The following is a 24,884-nucleotide window of genomic DNA, read 5'->3' as shown; positions in this document are numbered from 1 at the left end:
GTTGGGTAAGGGGGAATGCCTTATGTCAATGAGTCTTCACAAAGATAGAAGAACAAATATGTGTGTGTGTGTGTGTGTGTGTGTGTGTGTGTGTGTATTTTTCCAGCATCCATTTTCTGCCACTTATCTGGAGTCTGGTCACACTGCAACAAGCAAGATGCAAGATAGTCCAGATGTCTCCTCCCCCCAGCAACATTTTTTCATGTGTCTATTTTTTTTTTTTTACCTACTGGCTTGTAGATAATATGTTTATATATGCCTATTATAATTTATCACTTTTCTAAACAATGTCCAGTCTTTACTTCAGTATCCTCTCTGTTATATGTTTCCTTGGCTTCCCTCTGCTTTTCTGTCCTCGCTCTGTCTGTTTCCATCTCTTTGGAAACTTATGTCCTTCATATAGCCTAAGTTAAGTCAGCAAAAAAATTCAAAATAGTTCTTGTGAATTTAAAAATCTCACATGTGGGTGTTCATTATCAGTGGTTTTACCATGATAAAATAAAAATAAAAAGCTGAAATGTCTCTGGCTTGTCGTCTCATGTCCTTTTGAAAGCAAACCTCATTACAATAGGCTATTTGGTCAACATACAAGTTTGAATACAAATGTAATTTGTTGCCTTTTACATATTTGCATTTGGTCATATTTTGAATTATTAAATGTCAGTTATATTGAAACATTAAGTGAATATGTGTAATTAACAGTTGGGTACCAACATAGATGAGTATTTACAAAATGCAGAGACCAATCAACTGTTCCTGCACATTTTGACATAACAATGTGCCAGGCCTTCATTTTCAGGCCACACCATTGAAACAGACTCTTCACTGGGGGCTGTCGACGTTTGTTTCAAGGCTTCATTGTGTTTGACAAACACAATTACACCAAGCAGTGCCTCCCCACCTGGGAGTTTTTCAGCATGCGGTGTACCACTCCACACACACATCAGGCGAGTGTGTGTGGAGTGGTACAGTTGTATTCATACATAATAAGTCTATTTATAAAATGTAATTAAATGCACATTTACAGTGGCCTCTTTTTGAATTACGTGTGTTTGCATTATTATTGGAAAATTATTATAAAGTACACAACTGTAGTAAGGTTTGGTCAAATGAACAACAGCATTCTGGGTTAAATGGTAAAATCCAGCACATTCTGTCCCATAGTTACACAGCAGTGGGGTTAAGGTTGTTATTTTTTTATATTATATTATATATAAACTATAATATAATATAATTAACTCCTAAAGCTCGAATGGTGAAAGATGTGGATCTTTAGCTCCATAAACTGCAACAATTTTCCCCCAAATTTTCAAAGAACCATGGCTGGATCTCCAACTGGAAAAAAAGTCCTACTGCGTAATGGGCTCAGACCTCCCTGGGGTTGCAAATTTGTTAGAGTTTAGTATGTAAAATCAAACCTTCAGCTAAAAAGCGTTCACAGGGTTAAAAACTGATTAGGTGACAAAATAGACTAGAATTGAACACAAACAAATCATAACATGAAATGCACTGGAACACGTGACAGTAAAACACTTTGAACCTTGACAACCCTAATACTCAAAATCTGCTGCCATCATCTCACACGCCAAGACATGCAACACGTCAATGTGGGCTTTTATTTTGAAATATTAGCTCGGACGTTATCTTTATTTTTGGGGATACCTTGACAGTCTTCCTCCTCCGGAAAGAGGGCTCAATACTGTCCAAGCCTCAGTATTTGTTTAATGCACCTTTCAAGGTATCCAGATAATACGACTGTAGCAGCCATGATTTTTTATCTTTCCTGTTAAAACGGCTGCTGATGTTTGTCTCATTTTTGCCAGACATGATAACAAAAAATAAAACGAGGCTCCAGATTTGAACCCTGCAGAGACCTGTGGCACGATGACAGACAACAAAGTAGAGACAGCGACGGTTTAATATGCCAGTTCCATTTAATAAAAAAATCTATTTATATTAATAACACTTCAGTGAACAAATATAAATTACAATTTGTGTGTGACAGATTTATCTGACTGTAAAGTTACCTGCCGGAAATGTTTATAAATCTGCTTCATTTAAAATATTTAATTACTTAAAAAAATCAGGTCACATACAGCAGTGATGAGAGGCTGGACAACAACTCACATGTCTGATAAACTGTGCAAGTCACATCAAAGGAGAACAACAAGGCTGTACAGAAAAAATACTGTATATACAACACAACAAAGTAACCATGAATTTTTTTTATGGTGATATTTGGTCAATACATGTAAAGACAAAAGAAAACAAATTAAATATAAGTTTGACATAATCATCACAATCATAGGAATTAATCTAAAATACTTGGTCCTGACAGGTTTATCTCCAAAACTGAAATCAAAACCAAAAGTAAAAAGGTGAGACTGTGGATAAGAGTCCCTGGACTTATTAAATACATCAGTTCTTTTTTTTTAAATACATTTCATGAGAGTAATACTGAGGGTAAAGTACTTTTTGTGACAGAGAAGACAATTGTCCAAACTGAAGAATTCAGGGTGAAGTCTGGTCCAGAGCCTGATGAGCCAGCCTCAGATTTTCTCTCAGGTCGTCCATCTGTCTCTCTGTTTGTGCTCTCACGATGCTCAGCTCAGTGTAAATGTCCTTGTACCTCTTTGTTGCGTTCCTCTTGTCCTGAAATGTGACACAGATCTGGACCTTTAGTGTTTACCAAACTGCTAAAAGTAAAATTTTGGACGCAAGTGAAAGATAAAAGTAAAATTCCTTCTCTTTTACCCACAAAAATTTAGGAATAAAAAACATTTTTCATTTGAACATTTGATTGGATATTAATTACACCACTTTTTGGGAGTTATCAGGCGGCAAACAAACAGCAAGAATGAATCTGACATTCATTTTATTTACAATCAGTGTCTAAGTATCTTTGTCTGCACTTGTTATTGTGAAACTAAAATTCTGCTTATTATCTGATTTCTCTGACCTCTACCATCAACAGGACGTCTGGCAGGAGGATTTCATTTCCATTTCAGCCAATTTCCTATGATTTCATCTCTATTTATATATTTATACATTATGAATATATTACATTGGTGTGGGACCAGTGTGTGGGAATCAGATGGATCTATTGGCAGAAATTTAGTATAATATTCATAATAGTTTTCAGTAATGTATAATCACCTGAAACTAAGAATCGTTGTGTTTTCATTAGGTTAGAATAAGCCCTTCATATCGACATAGGGAGCAAATCTTCTCCCATGTTGCGCCGCCATGTTTCTACAGTAGCCCGCAACGGACAAACCAAAGACAGGCCTTTCATGTTTTCACGTTACCTGAAGGCCACCATAGCGCCTCCTACGCAGTTCTTGCAGAATAATGTATCACTGAACAATGTTTTTTCTATACAGGAGTTGTAGGGTCAATCTATCTTTCTGCTTGGCTATTTTTCCTATAAGTGATCAATAATGTGATCGGTTGAGTCCCTTTGCTCACACGTTTAACAGTCTGATTTAACACAATCAGACTGTTGACGGTTGATTCTCACCCTTTGTGCTGACTGCAGCTCTTCCTTCAGAGACGTGATCTCCTGCTTCAGACTCTGCACCTCAGACTCCTTGACTCGCAGAGTGATCTGCAATAAAAACTTCAAATCATCAGCTTCATATCTTTGGAAAAAAGCTGAAGTGCAGAATCAAACATCTTGTTCACACTCAAATGGCACCCATGAGCATTTTTACAGGGATAAGTTACAGTACCCGTGTCATGGGTGACATCTAGTGGTCCAGTCAACACCTGAATTAACTTAAACCTGCTGCAGACCCAGTTTAACCCAGAGTTTTAGTAGCTGTGTTATATAACTGTGTTATTACAATTTAAGGTGTCACTTCATCCTCAGTTCATTTTTGATCACAGAAACATGGTGACTAATAATCTGACAAACGTCAAACAACCAGCCGTTAACTGATGTAGCGCTCTGTCACAAGTGCAGAGGGCACAAGGCTACAAGGAGGACATGTGGTCAGTTTCCCAGAAATGTAGAAGTCACATATCTAAATATATATAATCAGTTTTAGTCTAAGCTAATTCTGTATATTTGAGTCAGTGACAGCAACACAGATAAAATGATGATGACAGTGATCATTTCATTTTCAGAACTGACCTTATATTCACTTAATGACAGTCATTAAAATGCTAATAATATATACATTTGTCCACAGTGAATTCTTGTGTTGGTGAAGTCGTTTCTCCTCTTTGATGAAGAGAGACTTAGAGCTCTGTCAAAACTAAACTCATCGATATTAGAGATTCAGTTTATAGAAATCATCAATGATTCTTTCTCCCAGTGAGAAAGCTGTCACTCCAAATGTTCTAGTGGTCCCTCCTTTACGCTTTAACCGTTACCTTTCTCTCCCGACTCACCTCCATCTCGTAGATGTCCATCCCCTGACTGAGCGGCAGGTCGTCCTGTTTGGCCAGCGAACACAGTCTGGTGATCTCTGCTGCGAGGTGACCGCTCAGCTCCTGGACAAAATAGGGGATATAATTTAAACTGAATAAAAAGACAAATAAACTAAAGTAAAAGCTCAAATAAATTGTCTTGTTTTTCTAAAAACAAAAATCGTCAGAATAATTTGAAAGAAACTGCAATAATATATAAAAATTCGACATATATGAGACTTTTAGATTTTCAAAAGAGCCACAGATATCTTGACATATGGAGCAGAATATTGATGACTAAACTAAGTGAAGATCTATTTGTTGGTTTTGTACCCTGGATCTCCTGTGGGTATTAACCGCGCACAAGAACACACGATGGGTGGATTGAAGGGAGTGTATCACCTGGTTCCTGGTCCTCAGGTCCTGGTTTTCCTGCTGGCACTGACACAAGGCCTTCCTCTCTGCATCCACAGCCTGGACCAGATGCCCGTTCTCCAGACACTTGAGAGAGAACTGCTGGGACAAAACCTCGAGCTCCCGCTGGTAGGAGGCCAGCTCCTCACTTCACAAACACACAGCAAACATAGATGTTAAACCCTTAAGAACGTGTTGTCCAAAACCCCCTCAGTTACAAACTGTAATGGTCCCTGGACTGTTGGAAGTCATTACCTGTGTTGTCTGTGTAAGTCCTCCAGGATCGTGTTTCCGTTGTTGTTTTCTGACTGGCATCTCCTCTGCACCTCCCGCTCCAGCTCCAGACAGTGGGCGTTCTTGATGGCTTCGATTGCTGAGAAACAAGGAACAGGAGAGCAGATTCAGGCCCTCCAGATTAATTAAAATAAATATATGTTCAGGATTTCTGAAATTACAGCTAAGAAATAATGCACTAAAAAACTGTATGAAACAGAAATTCCTTCGGTTGAGGTTTGGATTAATGTGATCCTCGATGTTTTTGACTTTGAAAACTAAGGTTTGTATTAAGATTATTACAGGATAAATTATCAGATTTTAAATAAACTATTGGGATTACATTAATTCCCCTTTGTTCTTAAGATACCCCAGTGTTTATCTTATCATCTGTTTAGAATTTAGATTTTTTTTTTCTAAGGTGAAAAGAGGCACCATTCCACATATGCATTTTTAATTATTTTAATTTATTTTTAAATTTTAATTATTTATGTATGTAGTTATTTATTTTTATTTCTATCTTTATTTAATTATTTATCTATTTTCAATTTTGTTTTTTTTTTTACACTGCAGACCCCACAGCAATGTCATTTTTGTAATTTTTCCCCTTTAAATACTTCTGTTTGTCCTTGTTAAAACTATTATTTAGAAAAAGTATTGAAGTTTCGGCAGTTCTCTTAACCACACACTGGACTTGTGATAAAGGTGAGAAAATAAACGTATTTATTATTTTATTATTTTTTATGTTATTTCACCAAGTAAAGAAATGTTTAATGTTTTATATGTACACCATGCATAAACAAATATGAATTTCTTTTCCTGTTTATCATGTTTTGTGTTTATATAGAATTAGAGCTGAGACAATCAATTAATTAATTAGTTGATCAACAGGAATGTAACTGACAATGTTTTTTTTTTTATCTATTAATAGGTTAAACCATTTTTCACGCAAAAATTGTGAAAAAATGCCAAATATTTGCAGATTTCAGTGTCACAAAAGAGAAGATTTGCAGCTTTTGTTTGTCATATGTAATTTACCACAGAATATTTTGGGATGTGTTTTTACACATCTTTCTTCACTTCCACTACAAAATATATTGCAGGTATAGGAGCGATGAGAGTCTCTTCTCACCTGTTGCAGTAGCAGCGCTCTCCTCCTCCAGCAGTTGGTCTCTCTCCTCCAGGAGGCGCTCCACTTCCTGTTGGTGTCGGCGCTGCAGCTCCTCAACCACCTTCACATGAGAGTCCTCCATGGAGGCAAACGCACGCTGACATGTGGCCTGGGCGGACGACAGACGCTCACAGGGGTCACATACTGAACTTACAACCTCTGTGTATCACACTAAATGTTTCTTTGTGACCTATTTCCATCTTTTAATTCCACTGGTCAAAAATGTCGTTCTAAAAAAGCGCACTCCACTGACTGAACGTGGCACTCCAATAACGATGTTTGACTCATGATGGACAGTAAAACTAAAGTAGACGCCTCATGAGACTTGGCTATGTTATGCTCATGGAGCCTGGATAAAGCAGAGCCACACATGGCTTTATACTACTTTTACACAGGTGTGATAGAACTCCAACACCTGTAAATAGACTTAAATCTTAAAATACTGGCTATGAAAATTTAGCACTGCCTACCTTCAGCTTCTCCGTCTCCATCTCCTGTTGCATCTGAACAGAACTCATTTTCCCGTCAAACTCCTCTTTCATCTCTTCCACAGTGACAGACAGCAGCTCCTCCAGCTCCTCCACTCTTCTTCTCAGCGACAAAACTTGCTCCATCTCCAGGTTTGGATCTGTTTCCCGCTGGGATTCATCACTTTCTTCTAAGTTTTCATCCGACACCTCCTGGCTTCCCAATTGTGTGGTTTCCATACAGCTGAGCGAGGACTCAACCGTCTCTTCTTCTGGTGTTTCGGATTTCTGTTTAACATCTTCTTCCCTCGTTTCACCTTCAGTACTTTCCTTTGTTATCTCTGTCTCTGTCTCTGTCTCTGTGTCCTGTGGGTAAATCTCATCTGTCTGACAACACACACTCATCTTATCTCTCCATGAGGATCCTTGTTCTTCTTCTAGGTTCAACAGTCTTTCTTTTAGTTCTTTGTTTTCTTCAATCAGTTTGACACAGTTGCTGCAGTTAAGAGAAGAAGTGAGCAGTTTCTGTTTGGTTTCTTCAAGCTCTTTCTCACATTTTGACTGAACCTGGTTTAAGTGACAGCAGTACAGAGCTTCAGTGGCTGCAGAGTGAAAGAAACCAAACCAAGGATGCGCTGAAATGTGAAAGGCGTTAAGTCTGTCTGCAATCAGCTGGAGTTGTTCTGGGGCATAGGTGCTGACAGAGGAGGCGACTTGGTTTAGCAAAGAGATTTTCATCTGTGTGATCGCTCTAAAATGTTCAACGCCACAGAGCTGGTTAAAATCAGACAACTTGCTTTCATCGATCTTTGTGCTTTCGGTTTCTGTCACACTTGCGGTATCCCAAATAATATCCAGATCTTTCAAACCTTCCCTCCCCTCGTCTGTGCGTGAACCTGTCTCGGGAAGTAGACCTACACCTACAAGCAGCATTTCTCTCTCTAAAATCATGTGCTCTGTCACCTGACTGAGAAGCACTTCTACAGATTTCTCCTCATCTGATTGGGAAGGGCTGGCTCGCAGTTTGTTGAGAAGCAAACTCCATAACCCTTCCTCCCACTTCAGCTGACTCACCACTGCCGGCGTCTCCTCCTCACCCTCACTTTTTTTTCCAAAATCCAACCTGTCAATCGCCTCCAATAATTTCCCCAAAGCTTCCAACCTCATGACCATCCCTTCTATCACTTGCTGGATCCTTTCTTCACCAGAAACACAACTCTTTTCTCCCTTCAACCTCTCCTTCTTTAACTCCTGACTCAGTCTCACGATGTCAGCCTCGGCCTCTGCAGCTCTCTGAAGGTAAAGTTTCTCAGCCACCTTCAGCTCTGCGTTTTGCACCTGCAGCTCCCTGCAGGTTGCTTCTGATTGGTCGAGCTGCCTCTCCAGCTCTGTCAGCTTAGCTTCAGTAGCCTGAAAGCACAGCAGCAGATACCCCTCTGCTTTCTGTTCATTTTTCTCCTCTTCTGTCTCTTCCTTCTCTGCCGGGATGTTCAGCTGCAGCAGCGCCTCCGCCTCCCTCAGATTTTCCTCCAGAGATGTGATCAGCGTCTGGGCCTCCAGGAGCTCCTGGTTCCTCACACCCAGCTCCCTCTCCAGATCTCCTGCCCTCATCTTTCCCTGTTGCTCCACTTCTGGGAGGTGATGGGGTTCGGTGTACCTGCTGCTGAGCTCTGCTTTCAGCCTCTCGATCTCGCGGTCTGCCTCCGTCAGTTGGTTTAACATCTCCTGGTTGCGCTGGTTGAGGGCCTCGTTCTGGCTGGTGAGCAGCTCCACCTCTTGGGAAAGCCTCCTCACCATCGCCTGGTCTGGAGGTATGTACTGCTCTATGAGACAGTTGAGTGGGCTCTCATCTCCCTCTGCAGGCTTCTCCAAAATGAATGATTCTGGGTCATATTCACTGTCATTTATTTGTGTTTCTGAAGTGGGGAACAGCTGACTGTCTTCTCTGTCTAGCTGCTTCTGGTGGTTGGTTGTTGTGCTATCAAAGTTTAGTCCTGTGATTCCTCCATCATTCTGAGACAGTGCATGTTGCCTGTCTGATGCAGGTGAAAGTAAAGGTGTGAAATCTCCCAATTCTTGGAAATTGCCCTCTGTATCATGCAGCCAGATGCTGGGCATCTGAGGTGTTGATGAAGGGGGTTCGAGGCCGAGCTGCTCCTGCATGTCCTGTCTGATAATGTTCTGCCGCTGTAAGAGCTCTCTGGTCTCTTCATATACATCTCTCAGACTCTGTGTTTGGCCGTTTGACGTATTTTCGTTTGGGGGACCTGGTGGAGGGTCAGGCTTAGAAAAGAAACCGGAATAGGAGAAAAGGGAGAAAGGAAGACGATTAGCTCCACACAGAAACAAGATATCAGCTAAGAGGCTCCAGATTTAGTATTTAGCTTTACCCTTGTAACCTGCTCCTGCTGCTGCTGCTGCTGCTGCTGATGATGATATCCCACTGGACTCAGCTGAGCTTCCAGCTCTAGTCTGCGCCGCTCGGACTCTGCCAGCTGAATCTTCAGATCCTCAACCTTCAACAACATAGAGATAACCAGTTAAAGGGGCAGTGCAATTTTACACTTGAAGATAGTTCACTCTGTAATGTTGTTACTCCTCAGCCTGTGAAAGCAGTTGTATAGTAGGATGTTCTACATTAGGAGAGAAAATGGTTTGTAAATTTGGTTTGTAGGTTATACATTTATAACATAAAGCCTGTGCTACAAACTGCGGACATGCAGTCTGAATTCATTACATACATTGGAACGAGTTGACCCCACATGTGAAGTACTCACCCCCTTCCTGTAGATGTCCAAAAGCTTCTCCATCTCCACAGTGTCTTTGGCTTCAGTAAACAGTGAGACTGTCCTCTCCGGTCTGAACATAGTCTTCTCCACCTGCTTCCAGCACTCTTCCATCTCCTCTTCCACTTTTTCTTGAGATTTTGGACTCAGTGCTCTGACACCGCCACTCTCTCTCTTATCTCCACTCTCTTCCCAGCTCAGAGAGAAGCCCAGCATGTTCTCATACCTCCTCCTCCTCTCCTCCCGCCTCCTCCTTCTCTCCAGGTCTCCCATCTCCAGCGAGCACGGAGATTTAGTCCTCTGAGGGTCGGTCTCCAGTGTTGACTTTTTCTGAGGTCTAAACTCAGCCCAGTCAAATGTTCTGTAGCGCCCTTCTCGCCGTCTTTCCATCACACTCCTGGGTTTGGGATGAGAGTCTCTCTCTGTTGGGATGTCAATGGAGGAAGAGTCCTGAGTCACATCTGGTTTGGGGAGGGCTTCAGGTGGGCTGCAGGGGACGTGGTGGCCAGGTAAACTGCATACATCAACCATGTAAATCATTCTTTTAAGGAAAAACTTTTCAAACAAACATTTCAACAAACTGAGGATTCACTGCTTTCCTCCGTTCAATCAGTGTAAACTGATGAACCTTTGGTGCTTGAACCGCCGGTTGGTAAAAAACAAATGATTCTATAAGACGTCACTTTGGGCTCTGAAAAATTGTGATCAACATTTTCCATTATTGTAATTAATTAATTAAATTTAATTTCCCATTTTATCCCACAGGACTATTGTAATTTGACTTTACCTGGCTACATCTGGAGCATTAGCTGGATGCACATTTTTCATCAGAGACTGGATCCAGTTCTTGCGTATCCCTGCAGTCATGGCCGACAGTGTGTAGACGGCCTTCGGAGTCTGTGACATATACAAAGTTAATTATCAGGAGATAAAATTTTGGCTCTTTAGCGTAGGAATTGTTGCTATAACATCTTACATGGATCTGAAATCCGTAGTTCCTCTGCACCTGGTACTCGGACACATTATAACACTTCGTTAGGTCAATTTCTCCTTTAAGATCTGAAGCCTGTGAGGAGGAATCAGAAAATATCTGTGATGAATGAAACACAAAAACTGAATGTTTTTACAATTCAAAACCAATACATATGAAAGTACCTCCTCAGTTACTGAGTCCTTGAAGTATCTCAGACTGTCAGTTGACAGCACAAACCAGTATTTCTTCCACTAGAGGGAAGCAAAGAACAAATGAAATGTACAGAAGGTGAGAGGTTGTTAACATCATTTAGTTTAGGACTATAAAAATAGTTTACCTGGTCATTTTCATCCAGTTTCACCATCCAGCCTTTTTTGAAGTTTAATAAATCTGGCTGTAAAGAAGATAAAATGTGAACATTTTTGTTGTTAATACAAAAGCAGTTTAAAAAAAGGGAGCAGAAGAACTGTCTCATTGGTGATCGGACCTGTGAGCACTGAATAAAGCTTTGTTCAAGTTATTATAAAGGAATGAAAGTTATCTTATGTTAGTGTTTCTCAACCTGGGGGTCACAACAAAAACGCAGGAGGTCATGAGATGATTTACAGCATGACAAAGAAGAAAAACATATTTCTGCTGCACAAATTTTATTTGTAACTTTCATTTAATCTTTGTGGTTTTTATTGTAAATAAATCAAATTTTTTATATTCCTACAAATTATTTTTTTTTAAAAAGCAGGATCACAAGAATAAAAATACCAGTAAACCCTGATTTACAATGGTAAATCTGCTGGTATTGTTTTCATATGTTTTATTATGTCTCTTTTCCTTTTTTTCCTCTTTTCCTTATTTCCTAAGAATTGCTTCTAACCGTGATTTTGAACATGTCTGATAAGACAAGAAGATTACACAAACAGTTTGAGGCCTGTATGAATTAATTTACATTTTCTTTTACAGATTTTCTCTCTACATTTGGATGGAGTAAAGCCATGAAGCACAGGGGTTAACAAAAGAAGCTCAACCTTGCATCAGTGTTTTAATATTTTGTCAACACAATCAGTGTACCAGAACCTTAAAATGCATCATAAGATTAACAAACTTATGACTTGAATCAGGACAAATCTGATCAAAGAATAGGTAAATAACACAAAGAATATGATTAGTACTCAAGGTCACATAAGGATTAAGGAGCTGTTTGTCCTCTAGGGGGGGTAATTGGGGCTTCCATACATTTCATCTACACTGCCAGTGCAAGTGCGTAGTGATGCCTGATTTTCAGACATAAATAATTAGCGTTTAGTTTTTAATTAATGACTTACTGTCATGACGGTGTCTGACGTCCTGCGGTCCAGGGATTTGGATCGTCTCTGAGGAGGGGGCGCGCCGAGCTGGGCTATGTCTCCACATGACTGCAGTTTCTGTGGAGGGCAAAAAGTAAAAAATCAAAATGATTGCGAAAACACTGAAATAACAAGAACTCCTTTCATCACCAGCATTCATGTTTTTGTTTTTGTTTTTTTTTTTATCAGACACAGGTTTTCACTGATGCGGAGACGTGACGTCTTTTCTCAATTGGGACGGTGGCAGCTTTGCAGCCTGCATTCCTTCAACCGGAGTAACCGATAGTCTGGGTCCTTGGCAGGGATGTCAGCTGTAAGGATTAGGCCTGCTGTAGAGCTCTGCAGGGAGCCCAGCAGGCTTTTCTCCACCGCCTGTTAAACTCTTACTCACATCACCAGTGAACTGCACATGGGTGACTGGATTTGGATGTGGAATGCATGAAAAGGTTTTAGAGGAAACATAATCCCTGATACTCCGAAGCCTTTTTGTCTTACATTTCAAAATGATGCTACAAGTCCAAAGAGCTGAGAGTGAGATTCCTGCATGCTTCTTATGATCAGGTTTCATGCTGGCTAATAGAGACGCCTTAACAGCACGTATCAGGGTCTCTGTCAAGTCTGGATTACACAGCATTAAATGGAACAAGGTTTTTTGTTTACTTGAGCCTCTGCTATTCAAAAGATTCATTCTTCCCTCTTATATAACCACTTTAATGGGAAAAAATGACCACTTTAATGGTTACAGAACATTCTTTGTGTTTTCTCTTTCTCTGGCATTTACATTGAAAACTATCCAAGGACACAACACACGCAGGAACACAGTGCTCCGGCTGCAGTTGAACTGGTCTCTTTTTCCTCCCAAACAATTACTGACGGCTGCAGACAGAGCCCGTCCTCTGTTCGATGAAGAAGACTCCCAGAGCTGGAGGGGGAGTGGAGGGGGGTGGGGGCTGTCTTGGGCATCTCAGCTCTGAGGCCTGAATGAACGCCGGACGGGCTCCTCTGACCTTCTCCTTGCTACCAAAACAAACGCACCCATAGACATAAATCATCACATGGGATAAAAAGTGCTGCTGGTGTATTTAAAAGGCAAATCCTCTGGAATGAGCCTGTGTGTTTAATCAAAGATTAACAGCGGCCACACTGATGACCATCTGTGTTGCACTACTGTGATCACAGTGTTTTCCACATCAGCCTCAGCGCCTGATGGCGTATTTCATAAAGGTGGCTCAGGATTCAGGAAACTTTACTCTGAAAACTCTGAAAACTGAACGCGCCTCACAAACTGAATCAGGGTTAATCTGCTTCATTACGACAGCTAATGTGGGCAGACAAGGTCAAGCCTGATTTATTTCATGACTTTATAACACAGACCCAAGGCAACGAGCACCGATCACATCAATTCACAGTGAAGAAAATAGACCTGCAAGCACAGACATGACTTGACACTCATGTGAGCGCACAAATCAATATTTTTTGCTCAAGAATGAACAACTAGTGCTCTTGATTTAGCATAACTTATCTTCATGCCAATAGTCGTGTCCTGCTTGTACCCTTCACACGCTCACTTGGACTCATTTTGATCTCGGTCAGAAATATGTGGATACACATCACGTGTTCATCTGTTAAACACGTCGTTGCGTTGTGTTGTGTTGTGTTGCGTTGTGTTGCGTTGTCAGTGGAAAAACAGTTTTTTTGGCCAATTGGGGGCAGCAGACTTGACAGATCATCAAGTGTTATGTTGATATGTTGAACTGATGATGATGATGATGATGATGATGATGATGATGATGAATGTAAGTCCAGTATTCCCTCACTTTAGCTCTGTTTTTGGTCTCCACCAGCTCCTGAGGAGAATCTCTGGCTCAGCTGCTAAATGCTGAATTTAGAGAAATTTTACATTCACTGCAAATAGACTCGTGATCAATGATCAATTTTTATCATGACTGTTTTTTATGTTACTATCAGCTGTAATATGTGATTTTTACTCTCAAAAATCAATATCAGTATCTGTCAGGTAACAGTCACTCCCTTATTATATGTCTAATATCTGCTTTACATTTTCTACATTAAACCAAAAATCAAGTAAAATCAGGAAAAGCTCTAAGATGAACATATATTTTCCAGAAGAGATTTAAAGGAGGTCACTGATGCTGCTGACCTGATTTCCTCAGGCGGCTCGTTCCACAGTTTCAGGGCTCTGACTGAGAACGCTCTGACACCTTTAGTTTTCAGTTGTGCCTCAAGAACAGATAAAAGACTTCTGGCCGAGGGGCTCAGGCTACAAAACTGGCTCATATGCAACTAACAGGTCAGATCTATCTCGGAGAGCCTTAAACACTTCTCTTGGATCTTATTAAAAGTCAGGTGAAGAGGCTGTTGCGGTAGTTGAGTCGCAGTGTAAAATGGCCTCTGTGTCTTACATCTTATTTTGAAAATATTTCTAAGATGATAAAAACAAGACATTAAACAGTTTTGAAAATAAACTCTGCTTTTCAGAACCACATTTACAAAACAGCCCTCAGGACCAGGCGAGTCTGGAGGTATCCATTTCCATAGTAACTCCATTGTGAGGTTTATTTGAAAAAACAAACCTGAGTGACTGATTTGAGCCTAGTTTAACTTGTAATCTATCTTTATGTAACTTCCTGTGGACTGTTTATGCTTTATGTTTGTGTTTTGTTGACACTATCACACACAGACACACAATTGTTAAGGTTTACTCACCTCTTTAATCGCTAAGGCCTGACAAGACACAGGGTCATTCACAAACAGATGTGCACTTGGAAAGGAGCCGCAAAAGGAGGCACTGCTTTCTGAGTTGATCAAGTTCAGTAAACACAGACCGTCATGATTTTGCAGAGGTTCTCATAAAGAGCCCTTAAGACTCACAGTTCCCAACATGACACTGTCTCTTGTTTCAGGTCATTGGAATCCCTGGAAAAAAGTGTGTAAGAGGAATGCTGTCTCCCAGATTACGACACACAAGAGCAGGCGGACTGAACGCCTTCAGGGCATCAAAACCAGTTCTGTTCACAAACAAAGTGCAGCTCAGAGTGAATCACCAACTCCTTCCCACCTGCTGACACATGTACCCACTCACACACATGCTGGAAGAAACACATGCCTTGACAAGGCAGGATCGACTTGTCCACGCGTTTCTCGACAAACTCTCATCACCTGCCTTTTAGCGTGCAGCGTGGACTCAATGTGGACTATGAAGATGCAAAAAACCTTGAATGAAACAGGATCCCTTGTGTTTACACGGTGGCTGATTGATGCAAACAGTGTCAGAGGAGAATTTGAGACGAGTTTACCCTTTCCAGATATTACATCAGGTCAGAGCTTCATCGTTGAAGTGACGTCTTTCTCTGTATAACACCTGGTTGTGTGAGTCATGTCCAAACCAGTCCAGCCTACAGCCCAGCCCAGTGGCAGGCCCAGTCCAGTCACGACAAACCCACATTACCTATTCATGATTATTACTATCATATGGCAGCAAACGACCGCAGTCAGGAAACGGGTTTTTAATTGTTTAATGTTGATGTTAAAGTACCGGAAATCATATTGTCTTAATCATGCACCTACATGAAACATTGATGTTGCAACAATAATAGTCATTTCACAAGGGATATACGTTTACTGGTTTAAAAAGAGTGTGTTTCCGTCTCCTTGAGCCTGAGCAACTACCCATGGGCAAGCCTGCCATCACATTATGGTGATTTATCATCAGTTATATCAGTTAATCATTTTTTTTTTATGTCTTATTTAATTTGGTTAGTCCTTCATTTTACACAGAGTTACTGCTCCCAGTCACAACATAGACCGGCACATAAACAAACGGGATAAACATAAAAAGATAAAACATGTTAATCAATGAGCCTCAGGGGTGCTGGTGGGTGTATATTTACTGTATAGACATGGGAGCGGTATTAATCTTCTCATCTACTCCTCGTCAAGGGGGGGTCTCTGAAGTTATCTGACCAACCAACAAGCAGGTCTGATGAAGCATACTAGCAGCGTCAGCGACCGAAAATAGATGAACAGACCAGCCTGCGTAGTGCAGAAGGTGTATTGTAGCGTGAAACATGTATTTAGTGTGGTTACCTCTTGCTTGCTGGTGCGAACCTCACTCCTGCCCTTCCTGGAAACGGCTGTCCCTCCTCCCTGCTCTTTCTCGGCGGCCTCCAATCCCAGAATCCTCTCTGCTGTGCTGCCATGGCTGGAAAACATGAACCACTAATTAGTGAAAAGATTTCACCCGAGACAAACGCACTGTATGTTCGTGTGGCTTCCCCAACCCCGCTAACACACAGGTGGGTTCTGACATCATTTCCACCAGGATGACAGCTCCATAATCACTCCAAACTGCACCTGTGCAGCCAAGATCTTTTCATCATTGTTGTTGCTGCTGCTGAGAGATGACGGACAAGTAACCTGATATAAAGTACAGACAACTGTATGATGATGGCAACAAATGCTGCTAGTTAAAAGCTGGACTCACGATCAGTCAGTATCTTTCAGGACATGAGTGTGATATGTTCTGTTAGGAAGCTGATTTCATGGATGACAGAGACACATTACATTTACATTATTTTAACTGAATGGACTTTGTAAACATGTTCATTTGTTTGTGGGGTTAGAAATGGTTTTTAAAGTTCTTTTATTTAACCAAAGTTAAAGCTTTGTGGGACGTTTTTTTTTTTTACTCTATACGAGCATTAAAAAATGGAACAGCCATTTGCCGCATGTGAAGTGTGAACAATTAGAATTTACTGGCCAATCAAGAGAAAATGAATCAATGACAATTTTAGTAATTGTTTATGTAAATATTACACATGTTGGGGCAGATTGATCAACAAATAGTACTGTAAGCCAGCAACAGTAGGATCAATAACAAAACAATGATCCATCTCCTGTTCTTCGTGCCGCAGTCTGTTCCTGTCGTGATCATATATATATATATATGTATGTATGTATATGTAAATATATATTTCAACAGTACATTATCAAAGCCTGACTCTGTTTTAAACATCACATGATAACTCTGTGTTGTTGTGTTTTTTAGACCAGAATGGAAAAAAAAATCTGCTCAACAGCGTCTGTTTTACTGTTCCTAAAAGGTAACGCAGGTTTACTTCTACATACATGAGTAATCTCTGTAAATTCTTCTTGAGCAGGATGTTTCACTTCCCTCTGAGACAGGCCCGTGCCCTCAAACTGAGCTCTGAGCTGAAGTCTAGTTTCTCTGACAGGCAGGCAGACAGTCAGCATTAAGGTCCTGAGAAACAAGGCTGCAGATATCTAATTACACCAGTGTTTTGGAATTTCTGGCCTTATTTGGAGGGGGGGATAAGTATTTTGTGTTTTTGTTTCCCAATAAGGCAATGAGTGAAGAACTGAGATATATTCTCCTCACGTGACCGGTTTACATGCTGCTGGGGCACAAACTGGGAGGGTTTCTTTAAGCTAAATATAAAAATGCGGCAGTCAGATCTCTAATGGAGGGGTAGAGCGTGAGCCTTTGATCTGGTGTTTAGCGTTGTGTGATAGCTGTTCGGCTTTATACTGGGGGGAAGCTGAGAGGCATTGGATGTCCTCTGTGCTAATTGCTTGCACATTTACCCCCTTTTCCTTTGCCAAGGCACTTTAAATGGTTAGCATTACCCACAGATTACATGCAAACATACATACAGAAAATAAACTCCAGATTGCAGCCAAACACAATCTACAGAAGAGTTACTCTTACACATTATCATCAAAATTGGCTGGAAATTGCTAATCTTCCCCTGATTCATTTCTAACCTTCTGTCCTGGCTCTGGTTCTTGTTGTTTGTTGATGTTTGGATGTTGTTTGACTCAGGGTCCGTGTTTCCATTGGCTGCCGAGCCCAAAATTGGGCTCCCGAAACTGCCAGCAGCATCCAAGATCTGAGAGTCCGTGGAGACCGGGCACAGGTAGGCAGACGTGTTGCCTGGATATAGAGAGCAACACAAAAAGGTTTCAGACTGGAGTTAGACATAATGCAGGAAAGACAATCTGACAACAGTTTGGTTTAAGTTCACTAAGAAGCTGTATTCAAGGCAAATCATCCAGTGTCCTCACTGAGATACATGGGTTGATCTCCAAGAAGAGTAGAGGACATGAATTCATTCCTCTAAAGAGCTCCAGGGATTTAATCTTTACCCTTCAAACTCTAACACCAAGAGGGCTGAATCAAGAATATGAAATAAGACATATTTTGTACATTAAAATTGAAATATATTTAAGATATAGCTTCTTATAATCCTCTCATATCCTTGACCATCACACACCTATGTTTGCATACGAAAGATACAATGCACCTTTGAAGATTTGCTGAAGTGACTTTACTGGGTTTTATATACATTTGTCATATTTTGTGATGAGATTTTTTTATGTATTCCCTTTACACTTGAATTGTTAATTGCTTTGACAGGTTATCACCCTGGGTGGGTTGGATGGTTAACCACACCTGTCATCAGAGCCTGTCGGACTATTGGTCTGTGTGTAGTTTACTGCCACATAGCACTGAGTCTCTACACATCCAGCAACCAAGCAACCGGATGAAATCATTCTTTAATCCCACAGGACGACGTCAGGGTTGACACTGTAGTCAGTGGCACAAAACCTCCACAGCTTTCCCTCTTAACATTTTACATAATGATATATTTTCCTCAGTTTAAGAAATTACCCAAGAATTCAATAAAGCATCTCAATCAGCTTTTCTTACTAAAAAAAGTAAATACTAAGTGGTTTGAAACTACGGCGTCAGTGAGGCCAATCATTCTGGGCTTCAGGCCCAAATCACTTTGGGTCTTCAAAAACTGGGATATGAGAACCTCGCATGGAGCATCAGCGGGAGGGGGAGTAATCAAACAAGTGTGTTTTTGGCTTTTTCTAGAAGTCAAGTTAGAGTAAAGAACTGAATGATATGTGAAATATTGTTATGTTACAGATGAGTAAGTTCTGTTTCCCCACATGACAGACAGCAACAACTAATTAGGTGATAATAAACAAATCAATAAACCAATGAAAAAGGCCCGGATGACTTCGGTTTAGTCCCAAACTTTTTTAAATTCTAGAAACGCCTCTGGTTTGAAGATGGAAATCACATATACGACGTTATTGTTCTAAAGTTGCTATGGTAGCATTGACAGAGCCACAGTCTATTTTCGGTTCCAAATGACAGCTAATTAATCATTTACACCAACACAAAGAAAACAGACTAACTACACTGACTAAATTATGACTGAGAATCAACAGAAAAGATGGATGAACTGGACTGAGAAAGAAAAGATGGTTTATGGTGACAAATATAGAAAAAGGAAACACATGACTAAAAGTAAATCTAATGTATGAATAACCTTTGTATTGAGGATTTTCTGTGTAATTCGTAACTGAGCTCTAACTAAGAATGGATCCTCAGGAGAGAACTAAAAGGAGATCTTCATTTAGACCCACAATAAAAAAAACTTTTGACAAATATTTGTAGATTTCAGCTTTGTAGAAGTAAAGATTTGCTGCTTTTCTTTGTCATGTATCATTTTAAACAGAACTGGGGGACTTTTGGGGTTTTTGGACAAACAAAACATTTGAAGACGACAGCTTCATCACAATGACATTTTTTGAGGTTTCATAGACTCAACAATTCATTGATTAATCAAAGAAATAATCACCAGATTAACCAAAAATGAAAATAATGAACAGTTGCAGCCTTACTCTACTGCAATGCTACAGAGATAATCTAGAAAATACACATGACCCACTTCACAGATACTGGTTGACTTTCTAAAAGAACTGATCAAAATGATTGTCCCTGTCTGGAAAACACCTTAAAGAATTCAATGACTATCCAGGAATTCAATGACAAGAGGAAACTCTGCTACAGACAAGAGTCCTGACAGAGGATCATTCATTAGAGGGTCTGAGGGAGTTCTGATGAAGCAGCCCATAGGCACAGTCAGCAGGAGTTAATCCAGGCCTTTATTACAGGACCTCTCCAGACCCTGCAATAAGTCTGACGCCAGCTAGGTACTGGTGTCCACTCTGTCCCAGCGCAACGCTCCAGTAAGGACCAATACTTGTCCTGTGCTAATCATCAAGCCAACCAGGACCTGTTTAAGAGGTCTTTTATGGATCGTGTTTGGCTTTTATGATGCCTGAAGGTTAGAGACACACGTTTCTCTGCACATCACAGTGTGTTTGTGTGTTTCTGTCTGTCACTTCCTGCTAAAGCAAAAACTCCTCCAGCCGCTTCCCATGAACACAATCCAGGACTCAGTCACTGTGTCTGGTTAAACAAGGGTTAAATGAACTGTTTAAAAAAAAAGCTGTAAGTGTGTGAACATCTGCACGACGTTAGGACAGAGCAAGAGGACAGGAAGTGGATGTGATTGGCTGATGGACACGAAAGCCAGGGTGTGTGTGTGTGTGTGTGTGTGTGTGTGTGTGTGTGTGTGTGTGTGTGTGTGTGTGTGTTTTGCCTCTGCTGCACCTGCAGGGGTCTGCTCTGGGCCTGGGGGATCTGTGTCTGTGACAGTCCAGATGGGGGTCACATCCTGTCCCCTGCCCTGCTGGTCTTCCTGCCACCGACCACAGCTGGACTCTGCCGGATCAGTTGCAGCCATCTTTGCTGGACTGGGTTCCTAATTTTTCATTAGAAAAAACAAAAAGACAATTCAGCACTTCTTTTATTTATATATTTTTCTTCTATTTTTTTCTATTCTCTATTCACTGTGAGGTTCAGTCGTGGTTTTAGTCTCATACTGACCAAAGATGAAATATGAAGGGGGATCAAAAACTACAGGATTCATCCTTTGAGGACCATGACTAACTAAATTTAATTTCATGGTGATATTAATATTAGCAGCTCCCGAAGCTGTTAATCTGTTAATCTTGCACTGAATCAAAGTGTTCCAGCATCATTTGTCCCCACAGCTGGCAGGACAAACACAGTGTGAGCTACAGAGTGTACTGAATCACTGATGGGACATTTGCTTTGCTACCTGTTTGGTAACAGGATCCACTTTGCGTTTTTTCTTCTGATTTTGCTTGTTAGTCTGTAGATACACTGCAAGCTGTTCACTCCACCTGGTAAAGACATATAGAAACAGCAGAGACGAGGCATTATACAGGCTGGATGTGAGAAACCTTACTGCTAAATGCTCCTGTACTTTCTCTTCAGTTTTATACCGACCCATTAATGATCTCTTTATTGTCACCACGGATGAATATTTCCTGCTCCGGCGTGACGATGCAGAGCGCGTTTCTCTGGCCCGTCCTGGGCTCAGCGTCTGTGATGTCCGTGCACTGATTCATGTTCACCGTCCCCTGTGGCAAAGTGCTTGGCTGGAGGAGAATCAGAGCATCTAAGTTACTCTTGTAGGGGTTGGAGAGCTTGTTACTGAAATTGTGTTGCTAGGACTGATTACCAGAACGCACATGAAAATGACAGTTACACAGAGTGGTTAGTGGTGTTGAGTGTGGAATGAAAGAGATGAAGGAATGAGATTTGAGGGGATCACAGAGAGAGGGGGGATGTGTGCATTAGAGGACAGGCTAAGCCCAAATCATCTGCTGCGGTTCTGCTCACAACATCTGGCCTAAAGATGCCAGCTTGATCCCAACATGCTGTAAAGGCAGATGTATACTGTATACAGAGCTGGGCTTACTGTACACTGCTATCTTTTGTATGTTTTTGTATTGATTCACTGTTTCTGAGCACTTTCTCACCAGTTCATCCAGGGCGAAACTCAGGCTGCCGTGTTCATACAGGATGAAGAAGCGCCGCTGCCATTTCTGTCAAACAGAGAGAGGAAACAAAATCAGGAAAATTCTTTTTTTCTTAAGACATAAGTCACAATGCAGAAGTGGGAAATTTCTCTGTATTTCATTTCAGTTTCATTATGCCCTACCCGTGACCTCTGCATTGGGTTGTCAAAGTCTGTCCCCTCCGGAGCCAAACACATCCAGCCTCCGTAGATGGGTTTGGCCTGTATGTCGCGGGAGAAAGAGGAAACCAGATAGTAAGTATTCAGCCAAAGGTTGTAATCATCTCACTGTGTCATTGGTTAGTCAAGTGACAGATACTACAGTATGTATTCATATAATAAATGAATAGTTTATTGTTTAAAATGCTGCACATCCCCTAATTCCTGCTTCACAAATGTCAGGATTTGCTGCTTTTCTTTTTTTTTTAAGTGATAGTAAATGAAACGAAGCCTGCAACTAACAATTACTTTCACTACCAACGAATCTGGTCGTTATTTTTTCGATGAAATAATTTCTTAATCTATGAAATGTAAGACAATAACGTAAAATGTCCATCACAGTTTCTCATGGTCCAATGTGACGTCTTCAGATGTCTTGTTTTGTCCCATCAACAGTTCGAAACCCAAAGATCTTCAGTTTATAATGACATAAAATAGAGAAATTCTCAGATTGGAGAGGATCAAATCTGAGAATATGTGGTAGTTTTTGCTTGAAAAATAACTGAGGCGATTAACCAATAATCAGAATAGTTGGACATTCATCTTCTGTCAACTGACTAGCACCTCCAAATGAAGTATCTTTGGGTTGTTTACAGTCGGTCGGACAAAGATTTACAGCTGGACTGATAAATTGTCCAGGCAGATACCTGCAGATAAGCTCATAACAGATATATAGTGTCACCTTGACATAATTTGTCCACTGACTCACAAGTTGATTTTTCAAATGTAAAATGTTTTGCTTGGTTTGTGTCTTTTTCACAATTCTTAAAAAAAAAACACACACACACAAATCTAAAAGGGTCTGTAGATGTCGACTTTGGCTCTCAGGAATTTTCAATTGTTTTATGACATTTAACAGAACTTCAGATCAATCAACAATGAAAGCAATTGGCAGTTGAAGCCCAACTAATATAAACCATCATTTTCAATACATACTGTATCAATTGTACACTGAAACTCAATTACACAAGCTGGGATTCCACAGTTAAATTTTTTGCGGCAGGCGGTTGAGCTCTGACATCCAACACTTAACACTCTGTATTTAAAAACAGCTCTGTATTTAAGCACTAAATTCTGATTAAGAAAGCCACTTTTCAAATTTATGTTACAGCACATAAAAGCATCACTGGGTGTACAGCTCTTTTCAGTCAAGCCACACTTCCAAAGCCACACACGCAGTATAGGAAACATTTCTTTTTGAGGATAAACCTGTTTCTGTGAGCCACCAAAATAAATTCAATATGCAGGCAAAATAAAGTGTTTGGTGTGGTGATGTGGGACCAGACTAGGGCTGAAACAAAATAATTATTTTCATCATCTGTAAGTCTATGATTATCTTTGTTTGTTTCATTTAATGTAAGAAATCTGTAAAAAATAAATAATAATAATTAGGCTACAATTTCTCACAATAAAAATTTCCTTAACCCCAATATGACATATCCAAATCCTTTTGTACAACCAAGAGTCCAAAATCCAAATTCTCACATTTGAGAAGCTGGAAACATGATTTCCTGTTGATCGAAAAGCCAACCCAAGTTCAGATGCACAAAATCTTTATCTTTTGAAACACTACCTTGAGATTTTCTTTGTGAATATGTCCCAAAATTCCTGCGGCTCAAACAAAGAAAATAAACATGACTTTGTGCTCCCTGTTGTTCCCCAATGGAGCAGATTGTTTTGATGCTCAGCCTTTAACTTTGACTTGACAAGAGGGAAAAGATGTGAATTTCTCTTTCTATCATTTGTGAAAACTTAGACGGATAAAGAAAATTCAGACACAGTATGCAACATTTGACACCATGTGAAAAACAATGAAACTATGAACCACAAAACAGCTTTTCTCCATGAATGCAGCCAACTGTGTCAGAGTAATACCATGTGTAGTGTTTGCAGGTTGAGCAACACTGCTGAAATTACAGGGCACAGTGAAACCAGGCAGGGGCACAGAGAGCAATAACATATTTGAACAATGTGAGGCATGTAGGAAGCCGTCATGATTGTCTCCTAACATCACCTGGATTTGACAGACCTGCAGGAACTGTTTTTTCAGATGCGGTGAACCAGTGTACACATGCTTTCTATGCAAAAATAAACTGTCTATACTGCTGATGGTTGGCGAATACGTGCACAAGCATTAAACTTTTTCTGATTCCACTGTCTCACTTTTTCTTATTGTATATATATATATATATATATATATTTTTTTTTTAAATGCCTGTGATAATGCTGCAAACCAATTTCCCCACTGGGACAAATAAAATACTACTACTACTATTGCTGCTTCACTTTGTTTCATATCAGGAATCTGTCAATTCAATCAAAACAAGGATCTTTAGCTAGTATAAGGAATTGAAACGAGGCTCTGCTTTGGGATTTGGGAGATTTGTCTTAATTTTTTACTTTTTTTTTGAAAAACGTGTAATTAATAGATTCACTGTTAAAAATGATGAATCTCCATGTTTATCTTGCAAGACAAAATCGTTTGAACTGAGGAAATAAATGAACTGTTAATCAAAGAAAACTAGCAGTCAGCTCAGTTCCAAGGATGCTAAGAATTAGAGCTGGGACAATTAGTCAATTGGGCCTAATTGATTAGTAGAAAATGAATCTGTATTATTTTGAAAATTGAGTAATCATTTTGGACATTTTCCAAAGCAGAAATGTGAATATTTTTTTTTGTTTTATGCTTCTCAATTACTAGACTGGTGTTTTTTTAAGTGAACATCTTTGGATGTCGGACTGTTGGTCGGTTAAAGCAAGACGTGAAGATGTCAGCTTGTGCTATGAGAAATTATAACAGGCATTTTTCACTATTTACTTTCGTTTTAAAGACAAAAAAGATTAATCGGTTAAACAAAGAAATAATCGGCAGATGAATTAATAATGAAAATAGCAATTAGACCACAGTAAAGATAGAAGGTAATTAAACCTTAAATTAAACATTTTCACGTTATATATTTGCATGTTTTCAGACTGAGATTGAAGGTTGAAGTTTGTGTTACATGTACAAGTTAGAAAAACGTAAAGGTTTTTTCAA

The 24,884-nt window shown here is 40.1% G+C and overlaps 1 protein-coding gene across 1 annotated transcript in view; it reads right to left on the bottom strand.

Moving 5' to 3' along the window:
• Positions 1-1,915: 1,915 nt before the first annotated feature.
• The window catches only part of LOC111660604 (uncharacterized), a 23,796-nt gene continuing 827 nt past the window's right edge, over positions 1,916-24,884 (bottom strand). Inside the window, exons 2-22 of the mRNA XM_023413961.2 lie at positions 21,773-21,850; positions 21,591-21,656; positions 21,055-21,206; positions 20,864-20,948; positions 20,353-20,503; positions 17,643-17,811; positions 15,945-16,059; positions 11,817-11,915; positions 10,835-10,891; positions 10,680-10,748; positions 10,501-10,590; positions 10,312-10,421; positions 9,516-10,038; positions 9,129-9,254; positions 6,742-9,021; positions 6,233-6,380; positions 5,083-5,200; positions 4,816-4,975; positions 4,396-4,497; positions 3,521-3,607; positions 1,916-2,652 (exon numbers count right to left, since the gene is read on the bottom strand). Of these exons, the coding sequence (XP_023269729.1) occupies positions 2,512-2,652; positions 3,521-3,607; positions 4,396-4,497; positions 4,816-4,975; positions 5,083-5,200; positions 6,233-6,380; positions 6,742-9,021; positions 9,129-9,254; positions 9,516-10,038; positions 10,312-10,421; positions 10,501-10,590; positions 10,680-10,748; positions 10,835-10,891; positions 11,817-11,915; positions 15,945-16,059; positions 17,643-17,811; positions 20,353-20,503; positions 20,864-20,948; positions 21,055-21,206; positions 21,591-21,656; positions 21,773-21,850 (4,926 nt within the window). The 3' untranslated portion in view covers positions 1,916-2,511. The remainder of the gene's footprint in view (positions 2,653-3,520; positions 3,608-4,395; positions 4,498-4,815; positions 4,976-5,082; positions 5,201-6,232; positions 6,381-6,741; positions 9,022-9,128; positions 9,255-9,515; positions 10,039-10,311; positions 10,422-10,500; positions 10,591-10,679; positions 10,749-10,834; positions 10,892-11,816; positions 11,916-15,944; positions 16,060-17,642; positions 17,812-20,352; positions 20,504-20,863; positions 20,949-21,054; positions 21,207-21,590; positions 21,657-21,772; positions 21,851-24,884) is intronic.

The sequence above is a fragment of the Seriola lalandi genome, unplaced genomic scaffold (genome assembly GCF_002814215.2).
Source record: "Seriola lalandi dorsalis isolate HSWRI2012SDOR001 ecotype SW California unplaced genomic scaffold, Sedor1 jcf7180002054519, whole genome shotgun sequence".
Taxonomy (NCBI): Eukaryota; Metazoa; Chordata; class Actinopteri; order Carangiformes; family Carangidae; genus Seriola; species Seriola lalandi.
Note: the sequence above shows the minus strand (reverse complement) of the source record. Positions and strands in the feature narration are given on the sequence as shown.